The sequence below is a fragment of the Protomyctophum bolini genome, assembly GCF_963924005.1.
Source record: "Protomyctophum bolini genome assembly, chromosome: 7".
Taxonomy (NCBI): domain Eukaryota; kingdom Metazoa; phylum Chordata; class Actinopteri; order Myctophiformes; family Myctophidae; genus Protomyctophum; species Protomyctophum bolini.
In genome coordinates, this window is record NC_137868.1 from 22,647,880 (window position 1) to 22,666,364 (window position 18,485).

Below are 18,485 nucleotides of genomic sequence, written 5' to 3' on the forward strand. Positions count from 1 at the left end.
CTGACTCATTCATTCTACTCAGCTATTCATCTTTTCAATGATTCAGAGATTACAAAAGTCATAGCACAAGAGAATCATACAATTTAAATAAGAACAGGATAAAGACAAACTTACTGTAAAAACAAGCAAAGAACAGAAGATAAAAAACCCAATAACACATTAATTTATGAGAAGATTTCTAAATTGTGCCAATGAAATCAATCGGTTAACGTTTAAAGATTCCATATGGAGCGATAAAACTGAAAGCTGACAGATAAATGATCACACCCACAGCCTTTGAAAAGATCCTGAGCAGAGAAGTTCATATGAAAGTGTGTGACGTTTTTTATTTATCCTTATAGTAATTTCTATGGTCAAATAACAACAACAATAACAAAATTGATTATTATATAAATTGTGGATCATGGTAAATTCAGGGGTTGACTTGAACGTTGTGGTACCATTGGAAACTTATAGCCAAAAAAATCTAATTTGAATTATGCTTTTCAATGTCAAACTACTAGGGGTTATTCATGATTCTGAACCCATTGCAAGCGTCGGCTATTATTCGATAGCCGGACTGAGCAGTTGCCAGGGGAATAGCTGATCTGCTAGATCTGCTGTTTTCAAACACATCTTGAACTAAAAAAACACACACACACACACACACACACACACACAGTACAGTACCACTCAGTTCAGACGGGTCTGATTTTCTTTGTGCAAGAGAACTTGCACCATGTGTACTATAACATGAATGCAGGCATTTCACTTATCTACAATTGCATATGGATTTGTTTTCATTTTTTTTTACCTTTTTACCTTTTTTTTATTCTCCATGCAATGAGAGAGAGAGAGATCGGAATCACTGTTTCCAGTGTCTTACTTACGGAGCTCAGAAGCAACCGATGGTCGTCAATATTTGTAATTATCATACCCAGGTACTGTACAGCTCTACTGTACAACTGTAAATACTTTACTAACCAAAGGTTGGGTTCTATACAAAACATTGCTTTATGGCTGGTTATGAAAATATAGCTCCAGGGTTTTGTTGTTGGTTAGACTGATGCGTCTGTGCACTACATGAAATGCTAGCAAGTCACAGCAGTGTTAGAATTTATGGGCTTTCTTGTAAATTCCAATACCTCTTTGACCAAATGTTGGGAAGAAATGGTCCATAGGTGGCTCACTTTTATGCCTACTTGTTCCTTTACCTAGCACATAATGTATGCTGAAATGGAAAATGCATATGTCAAGGTTCTAAATACCCTGGATAACTTATAGAGTGTTCATTGTTGGGTTGAATGCTGCCTGAATTATGAAAGATTTGGACTTCAACAGACCAGAACTTGGTACCAAATGGCGGTTTTGGCAAGGCTAGAGTGTGTGTGCGATAGCAGAGTTTATAATTCAGAGTTTCCATAGAAGGTTAGCGGGTTCTCTTTACGTGCCAAGCTGGATGAGTCACTTGCTCACTGATGGGGGAAATCAGTTTATAAGACGATGCTACTCTGGATTTACAGACGCATGCTAAAATAGACTTTATAAACAAATTCGCCTCTCGCTCTCTCCCTTAGTATAAATGTGGAGGAGTTTGCAATTGGGAAGCTGGTGAGGTGGGCGTAACCTTAAGTGTTCTCATCTGGTCACTTATGTAACTTCCATTTGATTTCCATAACCATGAGCGCTCATTTACTACCCAAAACATTTGAGATGAATAGCCTGCCGGGAACATTTCCATCTAATCCAAACAGGGCACACTGTGTGTATGAAAGCAGTTCAATAAATCGGAGACCTACCCAGATGTTTTGTGTTACCAATTGTTCCTATTTATTTGAGTTGGTGGAGTGAGTCTAGAAAAAAAGTTTTTCAAAGCAGTGTCTTGTTGGAACTACTAAAAAAAAGATGTTGTTTAGCATGCATCTGTGTTTCTGTGCATTTCTATTTGGACACAGCAGAAGAATGTGTGTTTATTTCTCACAATTTTTCCCTAAGTTTTTGTTACTTGAGATGTCCCATTTTGTATAGTCCTACGCACGTGCCTATATTTATCCTCGGGTAAAATTGTTTCGAATATCAAAATACTTCTTACAGGTTTAGATGACTCCTGCCCTAGCCCACTGTATTTTCCACTAAGGACAATACAGAGAGTTTCACATACTGCAACTAGACAAAAGTTTGATATATTTTCTGTCTGACAATTTGACATGACAATATGTGAAATCATTTGAAATAGTATTTGACGTAGGTTTGCGGCTGCCCAATTTGTTTTTCTTGTGTTACTTTCATAGCAACCAAACTAACCTCTGTGGTAACTGTATCACACAGATGCCAGTCTTTCAAAGCTTTGCGTGAGAGCTGCAGTACACAGTACCATAGCCAAAGGCAAGACATAACCACAGCTTGGTGCTGCTTCAAGTTAACTTCTAATAAATTACTATTTATCAGTGGGCTCACATGCTAACCCAAACGTAGCCCATCCTCATAAACTCAGCATGGGGGTTGCCTAGATTTATGCTAATGTTAGCACCACAACCCCTTAATCGCATGGGGTTTTGAAGTCAGTGCAGCTGGATGGAGCACTGTGCCGTAGGAAATGAGACTCACTGCTCCTATACCAGACCTTTTCTTTTCTGATATGTAATATGTAAAATGAATATAATCATGTAAAACCAACTGAAATGAAATGAAATAAATAAATATGAAATTAAATGAAATGGTCTGCTGCATAATGAATGCATAATTACGGTAATGAATGGTGCTGGAAATGTTCATTAAATGTAGATGGACATTTGTGCAAGCAACGGCATGTATTTTAAACATTTGTGCAAACAACTGTTTCCCAGCATTTAATAGTAAATGTTACATTTTAATCTAGCAATGACCACACACGCTACAATTTATACATTCATTTTAGTCATTTAACTTGAACGGACTTATCCAGAGAGAGGCTGGAGAAAGCGATTGATTGAAATATTTATTAACAGTTTGCAGAATTACAGTACATTTCAAACACAAACTCAATACAAAGACTGTTAACTGTGAGTGGACGACCCAATTAAGCATTACACTTGTTTACAACAGGGTTCAATTCATCAAAACATTTAGAGACGTACAAATAGACACTTCTATATAGTTAAAGAACAGAACAGGAATTCATCATAAAGGAAGCAAAAAGGGAAAAGAAACATATACAGTGAGGGGAAAAGGGGGGGGGGGGGGGTGCCGTAGGTGCCCTTTGAGAGTGGTTTTGAAGGAGTCAAGGGATTCACATGTCTTAATGACTGTTGGTAGGGCGTTCCACATTTTGGTGGCATAGGAGCGAAGATAATTTAGTGGGTTCGGGGGTGAGGCCAAGTAGGAGCCTGACCAGTTTGTTTTGGGAGGTCTGGAGCCTTGTTTTAAGGGCCTTTGAGGTGCTGTGGTACCAAGAGGTGCATGCATAGTCAAAGAACTTGTACGAGGGCTCCTGTTAAGGTCTTCAAGGTGCTTTTGTTGACCAGTGAGGAGATCCTGTAAAGGAATCTTGTTCTTTGATTTACTTTTTTGATTACGTTGGTGGCCATTTTATCACCGGAAAGATTGGCCTCCAGGATGGAACCTAGGTAGGTAATTTCATCTTTTCGTGTGATAATATTGTCACCCACTCTAACCAAGAAGCCATCTGCCTTGTTGAGGTTACTATTTGATCCGAAGAGAATGGATTCAGTTTTTCCCAGGTGTAAGGATAGTTTGTGATCGGCGAGCCAGGTGCAGATTCTACCGAGTTCAGAGCTGAGGGTCTTTTCAACCTGCAGTTTGTTCCTGTCCGAGACCAGCAGTGCTGAGTCATCTGCGAACAGGAACAAGTTGCAGTCACAAGCTGATGTCATGTCGTTTACATATATTAGGAACAGTAAAGGCCCTAGTATGCTTCCTTGTGGAACGCCACAGCTCACTGGGAGGGGGGGAGGGACAGTGTTCGCCATGGACATTTGACAAACCGGTTTTAGTTTCGTCAGCCCTAAAAAAAAATATATATATATATATATATATATATATATATATATATACATACATGTACACACACACACACACACACACAATACACATACAGCATGCTAATGAGCTTTCCGCACTACAGTGTCATTGAATAGACCATGAAGAGGTCAAACTGTTTGTGTTCTTCCCACTGACTGCACCTAATCACCTTTGGATAATGTAATCAAGCAGCAGGGAAAGCTAGCCGTTATGCTTGCAGATACACATGTATACAGTACAAATACCAGGCACCAGGCTTCTGACTCACACACTGATGAATCATCATTTAATGACAAGGAAGAAGGGCTGGGCCTAAGCCCCCCCCCCAACGCACAGGGGGGGCGCACACACACACACACACACACTCAAGGTAGACACAAATACATAAGAACATAAAGCCTTATCTGTTCATGAAACACCTTCCATTTCCATGTTGACTTAAGGTCCTTTCAGACAGGGAGCAGGTGACGCAGACGTCGCCTGGCAGACAGGTCTGCTCATGAGGGAGGAGGGGTGCGTAGCGTAAAAAGAAAACTCAACACAATCCAGGTCTAGTCAGCGAGACATTTTACATCATCAATATTATATACATTAATTGTAAATAATTGTATATAATACATACTTCGGCATGGTGTGTGTGTGTGTGTGTGTGTGTGTGTGTGTGTGTGTAAAACCCGGTCGATGCCAAATTTTGCACACACACACACTCCCTGGATGCCAACGATGAACCTCTGCCCCAAATTTTCCTGAACGGCCTGTTATAGTGCCACCAGGAGGCCAACTTTTAAAAACATTTTATTTTATATTACTCCTCCAGATTCTGTCCAAAAGGAGAGCCAGAATGACTTGAATGAATAGTTTGTCAAACATCTATCAGTAAATGTGCAGCGTCTCTGTATGTCTGTAATCCACGTAGACAGTGGCCTTGTGGTTAGAGTGTCCGTCCTGAAAATGGGAGGTCATGGGTCATACCAAAGTAAAAATGGGACCTGTCACCCAATGCTTTCCTGCTTGGCACTCAGCATCAATGGGTTGGATTGGGGGTCAAATCAACGAATGATTCCCGACCGTGGCACACGCTCACCGCTCCAAGAGATGGGTCAAATGCGGAGAAAAAATGTCAATGCGGTAACGTGTGTGACTAATCGTACGACTTTGACTAACTCGAGAACCGTTCACCCCACCGACTTCAAATTTGACACACGCGTTCCACACCACCACAGTGCCTGTCGGATTGCTGGTTGTCCAGAACCAGCACAAATGCCTCTGCCCAGTCTCCGGACAGGGCCCAAGTCCAGATCACCCCTAGATTTCCATATATGGAGCTGGCCTGTTCTGACATCACAATGGTGATCTGACATCACAATGATGCGCGACCTTGCCCCTTATTAGCCAATTGATCACACCTGATCACCCCCAATGGGCACTGATCACCCCTAGATCCCCATATAATTATGCAGCTGGCCTGCTCTGACATCACAATGTGGTTCTGACATCACAATGATCCGTGACCTCTCCCTTTATTAGCCATTTAATACACCTGATCACCCCCCCAAAGGGCACTGTTCTAGTCCTACTATAAATGCACCATGTCTCTGTACGTGTGTGTGTATGTATGTACGTCTGTAATCCACGTAACTCGAGTACCGTTCACCCCATCGACTTGACACACGCGTTCTACGCAGTGCCCGGCCTCGAGTCCGTCGGATACACTGTTGTCCAGAACCGCCACAAAAGGTAGCCTTGCTGAGCCATGAGGAGCTTATCTCCTGTTTCTGTAGTGTGGACATAATCAAATGCATTCAAATCGTTTGAGAAATCATTGCAAAGCACACAGATGATAACTGCAAGGATGGTACCCTTTATCTGTTGCCCTGCCTTTTTTAAATAAAGTAACTCATTCTTCTCTCTTATTGCTTATTTAGTTTCATAGCAGCAGCCTGAAACGAGTTTCAAGTAAGAGATGTTGCACAGCCTTTCTCCGCCTGTCTACTTCTCTGTCTGTTCTTGTTTCATATGAATTGAGAACCTGAAGCTCTCAGTCATGATATTTGGCATATGGTTCACTTCAGAGCTAAAACTCTATTCTGACATCACATGAATGAGAATGGATGAGTGGCTCTTAGAAAGGGAATGCATTGCTGTTGTTGATTACTAGGGATTTATTCCTCTGTCTGTTCTCTCTGTTCCTCCCTCTTTCAGCTCTGTGCGGTTGTTGACTAATTGTGTGTGCGTGCATGTGTGTGACTTAAGGACGATTAACAGCCCCAGCTATTGTTGTTTCTGTCCCAAAAGAGACATAGGAAATGAACATTTACAAAGTTTTATGCCTTTTTTATGCGTGTTGTTGCACAACCAGCTTGGTTGGTGTCCTTAAGTTGCTTTTGCATTAACATTGTGTAGTACGTTCCTAAGAATTATGCTTCCCTATTCAGGGAATAGATCCCTATTCATTTGGGTGTGATTGTATCGGGGTATAGACTGAGATCGACATGCGTTTGTCACAGTCTAGTTGCATAGCCTAGTTTGGACCTTTGTTCCATTGAAGTGGCCCACCAGCACAGTATATACTACACGTTTATTATATACATTACATTGCCTGTTGATGGATAAAGACTCAATTCTATTCCTGGACCACTGTGTTTAAGGAGCCCCAACAGCTTTCACCATGGTCACTTTTTCCTCTCTGTGTTCAGTTGGAGGCTGGCATGTAATTAGTAATGGAACCTTAAGGCAATCCATAAGGAACCAGGGGATCCCCTGTTCTCTCTGTGAAGTCTGAACAGTGAGTCATCATGGAATTCCACCCACACACGTCTACCAGATATACAGCATGTGTGTGTATACACTATACACAGTAAAATATATTACTCCTGGTCCTGACCCAGCTATACAGTAGTACTAGTAGATACACATGAAAATTGCAGTGTTGTTTAAACGTATATGTTACAACTGTCACAGGTGAAGAAACAATTATTTTCAATTTCAATTCAGACTTTGGTGTCTGTCCCAGTCGTGCACAATTACCAGATATTGGGGCCTTTGTATTGTCAAAGGGTTTATATACCCCTTTAAGACTGTGGAGCCTTCAGAGTAATGCATCTGCCATATTGTAGAAATTATAGGCTAGATTTTCCATCAGGAGTTTATGAAAGGGGAAGCTTTTCCACATGTTTTGACTCTGAAAGACATTGGGGGGGGGGGGGGGGGGGAAACTTCCACTGAGGAAAGTCTACTTTTTCAATCGCGTGCACAATGTAAACGGCACGGCCGACTTGGAGGCCTTGGTTGTTATGACAACGGTACAGCAAAACGTGGAGGTTTGTGGGCTTCTCTTTCTCTTCGCGAGACAGGCTTCATCTCTCTTCACCAGGAGGGACAAAGATAGCTGTGACTCATCGTCCAGACTTGGAGCTGAGCTGACACATTCCCCCTCTTTCTTTTCTTTTTTTCTTTCTTTCTTTCCACAATTTTTTCATGTGCCTTTCTCTTTCTTCTGTAAAAGCTTTTGATAGTTTAGCCATAGTGTCATAGCAAAAACTATGTGAATTGATTGGATTTTAATTGTGTCACTGCAGAGAATAAAGTTTGCACATTACAAACCTTATTGTGTAAGTTCCACTGTGAAATCAACTCAGCCTTGTTTTCATATTCAACAGATTTCCCTTATTCCGGTGAGCACAAAATGGATGTAGGTGAGAAACCATGTAATGAATTGACTTGGTTGCTAGATTTTTGCTAACGATAAGATAAGCAGCTGTCTGGAAAAACACAACAATGGGTTTGGTGTAGCTGTAGCAGCAGCAGCTCCTCAATCGCAACACGCTTCAAGCTTGGCGCTGTTCCTCGGACAGCAGCTGTTGCTGTGTCTGTAATGCTTGTCGCTTGTGTCTTGTTAGCACGACTGTAGCAACTATAGCCCTTGTCCTGAGCATTAGGCCTACATGGTTTCCCACAGTCTGCTTTTTTGTTGTGCTTTCTTTCACTTTTGTCCACTGTCTGTGTTCTCGTATTTATGTGGATTCTTTATCTAGATGAGACGGCTTGGTGTTTGCTTGGTCCACTTTGTTGCACAGTAACCTAGATCTTAAATCGGTGGTTCTCCAGGTATCTCCAGGGGTCCAGTTGAGGGAGTTCCAAGGAGTCCCCTGCAAAATTAATAATGTTTAACAACACAAATCTTCCATTATGGGGTCCCTGCCCTGTTTGAGACCCACTGTCCTAAATCAGTTTGCCATTCAGCTTTCAATTGGCTTCTATCCAGTGCTCATTACATAATATACTTAAATATTAATAGCGTGATGCGTTTAAGTAATTGAAATGTGTACATTAGAGACATTCCATGCACATCTGTTGTTGACATGTGTTTGAGTTACAAGCTTTGATGGGTGTGTAAACTTGAACTGAAGGGGTATTTATGCCAAGACTCTGTCTATGATATAATTGCACCGTTCCTATTGAATTGTATAAAAAGGCAGTGTGGTGCACAGAACAGATGCACACGCAGACCACACATGTATGTATGTGTGTGTGTGTGTGTGTGTGTGTGTGTGTGTGTGCTGATGCTCCACACACACACACACACACACACACACACACACACACACACACACACACACACACACACACACACACACTCAAGGTAGACTCACGCACACTTGAACATACAACTGCCAACACGTCCCTAAACATGCAGAAAGCTCCCCTTGAACGAGCATTGCGCAAGCACACATGCATTCACATGAGGTTTCCCCATGGCCTCCCATTGTGTATGTCAGTGTTTTAAAGCAACATCCTGTAGCAGGATCCTGGACATGCCTGAAGCAAACAATCACCAAATCACAGTTGGATACTTGGATCAACACATTCCAAACCCATCCATCATAATATATGTGAGCTTTAAATCACAGCAGTATTACTAGAGGCGCAGAAGTTAATCAAACTAATGGATTGAATAAAAAATATATAAATATATAAAAGTATAAGCAAAAATATTTGAATACTGTACTATTAAGGATGATAAGCAAATTTGTGCGTTTCCAGTTCGCATGCACACACGCACGCATGCACACGCGCACACGTGCGTTTCCAGTTCGCATGCACGATTGCACGCACGCATGCACACGCACACACATCCTTATACATGCACAAACAGGACTCTACAGCTTTTTCCCCCCTAGTCCATATTAACTTAATGACAAGTATTTTATAGAGACTATAAAATGTTCCAAAATAACAGCAGGCTCCCGACCTCTGGAAAAAAATCATTATAGACAGGTAAAAAAAGGGACTACTGTATCCCGAGGGGGAAATACTTTTCTGCATTCACCTAGTAGATGGTTTGATCCCTAATGATCACTCTGTGGGGAGCTGTTAAGGGCTTCAGTGTCTTGCTCAGGGACGCTTAAAGCTACCTTTTTGACACAGACTGGCCGGGTTGTCGAACTAGGGACCTTCTGATTCTCAGATGGTCTGGTCTCTCTACCCATTCAGCTATGAACGCCCACTTAGCCTATATAGAGTATGCACATGCATAAAGTGAATGGCAAATCGAGGGGCAAAATTTGTGACAAAGTCAGTTTAACGTCGTTTAACGTTGTGCAATCAAATACAACTTTGGATTGCATGGGCTGTCAAGGCCAGAAAGTAGTTTTTTGCCACTCAGTAGACGTTCCCGCATAACTTCCGGATTTGATGATGTCACTCGCATACCCTGCTTTATTAGTCCAAAATAACCTCGTCCAGCTTGTGGTCGTTAAACATCGTTATGTTGTTCAGCTGGTTGTTAAAACGTCACTTACAGTAACTGTCATCTTTCATTTTACCCTGGTTACTAATCAGCCTGTCTCGTGTAGGCATGTTTACTATCGATTGATGGCAAAAAATTGTATGTCTGCTTTGCTGTGGCTCGCAAACCCATAATGTTCAAATCCTGGAATTCACGGAATCCTTCCAGATGGCCATTTCCGTGTGTGCGCGTGTTTGTTTGTTTGTGTGTGTGTGTGTGTGTGTGTGTGTGTGCATGCGTGTGGCTGTGTTCTGTACATAACAGTATATAATATGTCTGTTAAGTTGCTATAACTGGATATGTCAAACCTAGTCTTTGAAACAGCGACTTCGTCGTTGTCCCAACGTATTACAGCAGAAACGCTAAAGGGGGAAAAAACACAGTTCTGTTCTCTGGCAAACAGTGGGGACACTGTGTGCCAGTGTCACTATGAGTGGACACTATTGTAATACTTGTCAGTAAGTCCCAGATAGAGACCTGTGAGTCAATGTCACACAAATGTTGTTTTCAACACTCTGCGCATCACACGTTTGCATTGACTGTATGTAATCGTGCCATGCATACAGTACATGGCGTGCTGTCAATTCACTGGATTTAGAGGAGTATTTTCAATTTGCTTCTGAGAGCTATGTGTATGCATGTGCAGTCATAGTTGATCGTGCATGTATGTGCTGTGCTGTGTGTGGGTGGTCAGGACTGCATGGGTTAATGAGGTTGGATTTCACCTCTAGCTTCATAAATCACTCAGTCTAGTTAAACACTGGCCTGGTTGGGTCCGCCTTTGTAATCAGAGAAACAAATGGTTCCATCCATACACAGATGGCTCTGTAATGGTGGAATAGAGATGAGACATTTGCTGTAGAAGCAAAATTACAGCATGGTGTAATGTACTGTACTTTTGTATTAAACAGCTTGCAGATCTGCTATTCTAGCCCCTCCTACATCCAGATTACCATCCACAAACTTTGTCTTAAACAAACATTAAAGTTCCATTGACAATGAATGGAGAATTTTATGTCAGTGTCTGAGCAAAAAGCTATATCTTACGTCATGATGATGTACGAAGATAAGAGCGCCCCTCACTTCACATGGGTGTGATTCATTTTATTTGTTTTGAACAATTTAGAACCTATTTGAAAATGTGCCTAAACATGCCCAAAATAGGAATGATGGGTTGTTAAAATGTTTTTTTTTTGTTTTCAAATGGATGGATCAAATTTGTTAAAAATATCGATAATCTGTGGCCTAGGTCTCTCCAATTGGAATTGGCATTGGTTGGGCCCTAATGTGTATGTCAGTGGTGGTAACGTGTGTGTTTGTGTCACAATGTCAGTGGTTCTAAGGTGTGTGTGTGCGTGTGTTTCAGTGGTTGGCAAGCAGTCTCTTTCTCCTACCAGATGGCTATCATTAGACACAATGAAGACCGGACCACAGGGGCCAAATGGAATAACGGGAGTCAATTTCCTGGTTGGCTCATGTGTGAATCGCCTATACTGCCACCACACTCTCTGCCCCCCCCCCCCCCCTCCACCTCTCCCTCCCCCCTCTCTCACCTCATTTTCCCTCTTTCTCATTTTCTCTCGGCTCTGGTGGTATTGTTTTTCCATAGCCAGATCCAAGTTTTGTTTTGTACTCCAAATTACCTCCTGTAGAGAGATTGTGTTGGAGAGGAGTCTGAACACACAAGTTCAGGCACATGCACAACAAACACGAATGTGCTTAATTCACCACAGATTCCCAGGAGAGGAACAGAAAGAGAGAGAGCTTTTTGTGGGCACAGATTCTGTATTGTAGCCAGGAACAGTTGGTTCAGCTGACTTGACAACAACTGTACTGCACAGTTGTTGGTCTGTACAATGGTTGTTTTTGTGTGCTGTTCCATTTTATGAATGAGTATAATATAAAATATAATATAAAAACAAAATCTGCAACAGAACATTATCAAAAGCAAGTATTATTGTAAAAAATATATATATATTTAAATTGTTTGACTCTAAGGGCCCAATTAAGTAGGTCAAATAATATTACTAAACCCTGTTGATTGGGTACGCCTTAAACACTTCTTACCGTGCCTATAATTGCAATATGACATTGGCCACTCCTCCACCTCTTAAAACTGTAATATTATATGTAATATTATTTGACCAACTTAATTGGGCCCCATGTCTTAAAGCCCTGCTAGCAGCCCCAGCTAGGGCTGTGCTGCTGGCCAAAAGGTGGCACATGAGGAAATGACTCAATATGGTTCATTCTGGAATTTGTCTTAATAGATTGACATTGAGATCTGTGTGCAAAGGTCACATTTGAGCCTGAGGGTCACATTTGAGCCTGAGGGTACAGGAAAGGTCTTTGGGTCACCAAAATCAGTAGGGGTCAGCTGTTCTGAACAACCGCTTATCCAACTGAACAGACTTCATGCTGGTCACTGCTCTCCCTTGGGTCCTCTGAGACACGCACACCAAGGTTGAAGTCAGTCGGTCGGACAGTTAATCCCTGATGTTATCAGTATATGCCCATATATGATTATGTGCATGCCCATATATGGACATACCAGTCGTGCTGTTCTGGATCTCTATATATGCCTATATATGGGCATATCGGTCAAGTTGGTGGTTCTAGAATCTGGACAACCGCCTATACGACCATCTTCAAACTCACGCGCGTTCTCGCAACACGCACACCAGGTTTGAAGTCGATCTGATTGACGGTTCTCGAGATACTGTACGTGACCTACAGACACGCACGTAGAGATTTGTTACATCATACATTGTTACGTTCTCTTTTACAATTGCCCCGCCTGGCGGCCCCCACTTTGAAAGGAGATTTCGTCTAACAAAGCGAAATGACAAACTTACTGAAGCCCATTTGAAATAAATGAAAAATATAGCTTAGCTACAGTAAGTTGACTACACTCTGATGAAGGACATTATTTGGCAGTGGCTCATATTGTAGGAGCAGCATACTAATCAGAGTCGTATTTACAATAGAGGCAAGGGAGGCAGCTGCCTTCCCAACTCCCTTTGAAAAACACCGACTGAGGAAAAGAAAGATGGAGGAAAAAAAAACACCACCAACCCGAGAACTATTAGTGGGACGAACTCAAAAGAAGTTAGTACAGCCCGACAAGTGTCATTACCACTTCCCTGTTAAAGCAAACAACAAGAGTCAATTGTAACAAAATATTTACGCATCATGTTAAACCAGATAGTAGACTGACAACCTCTCGCCTAAATAGTCTGCGTGTCTTGAGCATTTGAGAGAGATAACTTCAGTTCTGAACTATTCAGTTATAGATCATTTCAAGTACAACCCCCGTCCTCATGTTTTAGACATCACTACACAGTTTGAACATGATTTTGCTGTTGTAATCGCAATGTTGAAATGAGTCACTAATTTGATAAAATTCACACCTGTGTGAACTGTGAAGTGAGGTGCGATCTTGTCATCGTACATCATCATACCATCATCATATCTCATATCATTCCGGCCAATCAGAATATGCATCCTCACCTTCGTCTTCAATGTCTGTGTTACTCAAAATTGGGGGGGGCTATCACCCCTCAAAAATGCATACATTGATTATACTTGGATTACTTGCATATAAGCACGCAAACCCCCACACACAGACCCCCACACGGACCCCCGATACGACACATTTTGTCTCCCTAAAATGTCATTCCTGGAGACACCACTGATACTAATTGTTTAATAGTTAGTAGAGTGGTCTGCTGTGACTGTTGTAGGGGGATTATACCCTGGAACATTTTAGTGACGGGGTAATATGTATTCATCAACAACCACATCTGTGAGTAGAAGACACTGACCCCAATTACCTGGTCATTCATATGACATTGCCTCTGGAGAAGGATAATCACCTGCTCTACCTTTTTATGTCTTCAGGAACACCAAGAAGGAGTCTGACCTGGACGCAGCTCTGGCCAGGCTGAGGGACCTGGAGGCCCTACTCAATTCCAAAGATGCTTCTCTAAGCACTGCCCTTGGGGAGAAACGCCTTCTGGAGGCTGAGCTCAAGGAACTCAAGGCTCAGTTGGCGAAGGTACGACGCCTAGATTTACATAATTTCAGTGTTCCAATCCACTTTATTTATATAGCACATTTCAAAACTCAGGGTTTACAAAGTGCTGTACAGGAGAAAATAAAAACAAATGCACTAAAGCTAACACACAGAAAAACAACAGCGAGAAAAAAGTACAAACAGTGAAAACAACTGAGACACATTACAGAAAAGCAACAGAAAAGCAACAGCATCACAGTGAGACAAAACATATACAAGGACCGAAGGAACTCAAGCGGGGTTAAAAGCCAGGGTATAGAGGTGGGTCTTTAGGCGAGATTTAAAAGTCTCGATGGAGTGCGTTCCATAGTTTGGGGGCTACAACAGAGAAGGCACGGTCGCCTCTGGACTTTAAGCGGGTCTTCTTTGTGACCCTGAGATTTAGCTGGCCCTCAGACCGCAGTGACCTAGCCAGCAGCCTTAGGTGATAAAAACTTGAGCTGACTACCACGTGTTAAAGTACACAAAACACAGAAAAGATTAAGTATCTCAGATAAGTCTGTATCTGCATGCATGATGGTACAATGCTTCGTAATGGTGTTAATGTGTTAACATGTATGTTAATGTATGATGGAGGTTAGATGTCACATGCACAGTTGAAAATAATTGCTAGTATTTGCTGTGCTGAATGCTGATGTGCTTAAGCAGTACATTAACACTCCAATGAATTAGGCCTTATTTTGAATGAGAGTATGTTGTAGTACTAGTAGCAGACTAGTTGCAGCCTCTGCTGTTTATTCTCAATGAATCCTGCCATCTGACTGCGATGGTTATGATTGTAGCCTTGCCCCACCTACTGCTCAAAGTGTGGAACTACACATTATTCTGTCTTTTTCCCCTTTTCAAATGAATGCCAATGATGTTTTCCTCTGAATTTAATTAATCTAAATGCTGCAGTCAGAGCAAACAAGACCCAGAGGCGTCGTTAATTTAGTGCGTTAAGGGTGATAAATATTTGTTTGGATGCTTAAAATGAACCCCCCCCCCCTCCCCCCCATCCTCTCTCTCCCTCATATCTCTTCTTTCTCTCTCCCATCTTCTCTCCCTCTCTCCCCCATCTCCTCTCCCCAGTTGGAAGGCAGCCATGGTGATGTGAAGAAGCAGCTCCAGGATGAGATGTTGAGGAGGGTGGATGCTGAGAACCGCCTGCAGACCATAAAGGAGGAACTGGAGTTCCAGAAGAGCATCTCCATTGAGGTCCCAGTCTTCAGCCTATCTCCTCTGTTTATTGAGCTTTCTAGTCACCCTTCTCTCTTTGCATCCTTTCCCACAACATATTGATCGTGTTTCCAGACAGCTTATTTTCCATTTCTCCTGTATGGAAACTTTGGAAAGTCTTCTTCACAAATGCGTTTTTCATTTCAAGAGTTTCAGTTTACAGAGAGAAAAAAAATAAACAGGGCACATACTGTATGACCATTATGTAATGCTTCTGTCCCCGTGTGTCTGCAGGAACACATACTGTATGACCATTATGTAATGCTTCTGTCTCCGTGTGTCTGCAGGAACTGCGCGAGTCCAAGCGCAGGCACGAGTCTCGCGTCGTGGAGATCGACAGCGGGCGACAGATGGATTACGAGAGCAAGTTATCCGATGCCCTGATTGACCTGAGAACCCAGCACGAGGAGCAAATTCGCATCTACAAGGAAGAGATCGAGAGGACATTCAACTCCAAGGTAAACACTGCACCACAGAGTCCACCTGGAGTCCACATTGAGGCTTGGAGAGGTAAAAGAAGCCTACACGGTTATCTAAATCTAAGCCAGCGGTTCCCAAACTTTCATGTCGAGGACCCCCAAAATGATACTCATTAGCCTGCGGACCCCCTATTTGAAAATATATGCCAAGGACCCCATAAGAGAAGATTGTCACGGCTCTGAGTTACAGACCCATAAGGGTCCATTTGGTTCCTATAACTATTATTTAGCTGGGGACTCCCTCAAGGACCCCTAGGGGTCCCTGGACCCCACTTTGGGAACCACTGATCTAAGCTACCATATATTGAAATGAACAAACGTTAAAAACAAAACTAAAGACACATCCTTGATCCTGAAGTCCCATGAAATCTCTTCCCTTCAGTCATGGTGAACAGAAGGACATTTCCAACGTTCTCACACCAAGGACCATATAGATAGAGTGAAATGACACTATCTTTAGGTTGCACTCGTGAGTCTCCATAGTAAAACGCTGTCCTTCTGTCTGTTAGCTGGAGAATGCCCGTCACTCTGCAGACAGGAACAGCCACCTGGTGGGTGCGGCCCACGAAGAGCTGCAGCAGACCCGTGTCCGCCTGGAGGGCATGTCCTCGCAGCTCACTCTGCTCCAGAAAGAGGTACATGCATGCACATTGCACACACACACGCAAACAAAGACCTGCACGAAACCCCTCATCAGATAGTGATAGTGAATGCCTTTTGAGTATGTACATGTGTGTGTTTTCTGTTCTCCCCGCTAGCTGTCAGCACGGGAGGCCAAGGTGAGGGAACTGGAGGAGGCTCTGGCAAGGGAGCGCGACATGACACGCCGTCGGCTGGAAGACAAGGAGAGGGAGATGGCCGACATGCGCGCCAGGATGCAGCAGCAGCTGGATGAGTACCAGGAACTGCTGGACATCAAGCTGGCCCTGGACATGGAGATCAGTGCCTACAGGAAACTGCTGGAGGGAGAGGAGGAGAGGTATGTGAATCAGTCAGGGGAAAATACATACAGCAGTGTAGGTGAGATCCCATACACAGGTACGCAGTTGTACCATTGATGGCAGTGTCTCTGTAATCAACCACATGAAAACAAGTTTCACTGTGATTTATTTAACAGTGCTGCTGAGCGACATTGCGCATTGCATTGAAATTTATAGTCTTACCTCAATGGTGTGGAAAAGACACAGATGGAGAAATCTAATCAAATCGCGTAGAAAAACAAGCAGGATCTAATACCGGCAGCCTCCCTGTCTAATCTTTAGCTGTAAATAGTAAGTTACTATGTGTGCTGTTTGTGAATGAAGCCACACAAATCACAATGCAGTGTTCTGAGGTGAAGCCGCACTATATAGGCCGGCTGCTTGTATGCATGTTTAAGTGTGGAGACGGTGGTACAATCATTTAACTTTTTGTGGTTTTCTAGAATTTATTTAGCTCCTGTTATTGACTCTTAAGCCCTAACCACACCAAAGGGTCACCATGCAACTCTTTGGGTCCAAACGGTTACAAGGAGTTAACGCTAAAACCGTCTCGACCCTTTGGTGTGGTTTGGGCCATTGAATTCCATGCGTCACTAGGGGTCAACGTGGCTCAACGTGCAACAAGACATCACACCACAGGACAACGCTAAAACCGTCTTGACCCTTTGGTGTGGTTAGGGCTTTAGACCACTGCTACTGCTTTCATTTGTATCTGTCATTTCATTTATTAGTTCATTTGCATCAGGGACCATGTACAAAATACATGAATCTCAAGCAAAGAGAAAAGTGAACAGAAACAATCCTCTACTATCAATGACCCCCCCTCCCACACACACACACACACACACACACACACACACACACAAACCAAACGCCACCTAAGCATTTGATGTGATGTCATGTTGACGGCGTCCGCAAGGCTGTACCATCAGTCCAGTACAAACCATGTATATGTACATGTTTTCTCAATCCCTTCCATGTCTCCCTGCAGACTGCGTCTGTCCCCCAGCCCTCCCGCCACCACCAGAGTCACCGTCAGCCGCACCTCTGCCTCAGGCCGCAGCCTCAGCAGCCGTATCCTCACCAGCGCCACCGCTGCCTCCAGCAGCCGCAACTCCTCTGGCAGCGCCAGCGCCAAGAAGCGCCGCCTCAACGACAACGGCAGCGAGACCTCCAGCCTGGTGGCCGCCGCCGCCACCGTCACCAGGGCCCGCATCGCACAGCAGGCCTCGGCCAGCGGTCGCGTCACCGTGGATGAAGTGGATCTGGAGGGAAAGTATGTCCGACTCAGCAACAAAGCTGACGAGGTAAGGGTTGCTGTTGTGTTGTAGGGGTTGTTAGTTGCTGGGCAGGGTTTTGTCTTGCAGTATTTGTGTTTCCAGTCAGTTTGTAAAGCTTTGTCACATTTGTTCTGTGTCCCATTTACCTGATGCAGGACCAGCTTCTGGGTCACTGGCAGGTGAAGAGACAGATCGGTGCCGACAGTCCCATCGTCTACAAGTTTCCTCCCAAATTCACCCTGAAGGCTGGAGAGTCTGTCACCGTGAGTTACACCTGGTGTCTTTCATGTGTTCAACCTTTCATTTAAATCTTTCATTCATGCTCTCCTTCTTTGTGTTTACTTTCGTTCAATTAATTAATCCCACTCATTCATGTGTTGTTTAGGTTTTGTTTATTTGGGATCCTGGTAAAACAAGGTATCAGCTTTTACAAATGCTAAGCAACAGTCACGTTCCCTGCCTGGGGTCTGTTCATGTTCTCATATCAACATGTTCATGGTACATTATACTGCTTATTCCACAGCTAACTTGTGGAGTCTCTGTAATTGCCATAAATATTACATGTTGTAGCTGCTCACCACCACACAGTCTGTAGGTTCGTTGATTGTCTCTATGAACAATTGCTCCGTGTTCGGGGGAGGGAAGCTGGTCGAGAAGCGTGGTAAT

At 43.2% G+C, this 18,485-nt stretch overlaps 1 protein-coding gene across 1 annotated transcript in view; it reads left to right on the forward strand.

The window, feature by feature from the left end:
• Positions 1-18,485, forward strand: part of lmna (lamin A) — a 34,497-nt gene that overhangs the window by 10,502 nt on the left and 5,510 nt on the right. The window contains exons 3-9 of the mRNA XM_080768727.1: positions 13,688-13,844; positions 14,934-15,059; positions 15,368-15,538; positions 16,069-16,194; positions 16,318-16,538; positions 17,531-17,846; positions 17,975-18,082. Coding sequence (XP_080624853.1) covers positions 13,688-13,844; positions 14,934-15,059; positions 15,368-15,538; positions 16,069-16,194; positions 16,318-16,538; positions 17,531-17,846; positions 17,975-18,082 — 1,225 coding nt within the window. The remainder of the gene's footprint in view (positions 1-13,687; positions 13,845-14,933; positions 15,060-15,367; positions 15,539-16,068; positions 16,195-16,317; positions 16,539-17,530; positions 17,847-17,974; positions 18,083-18,485) is intronic.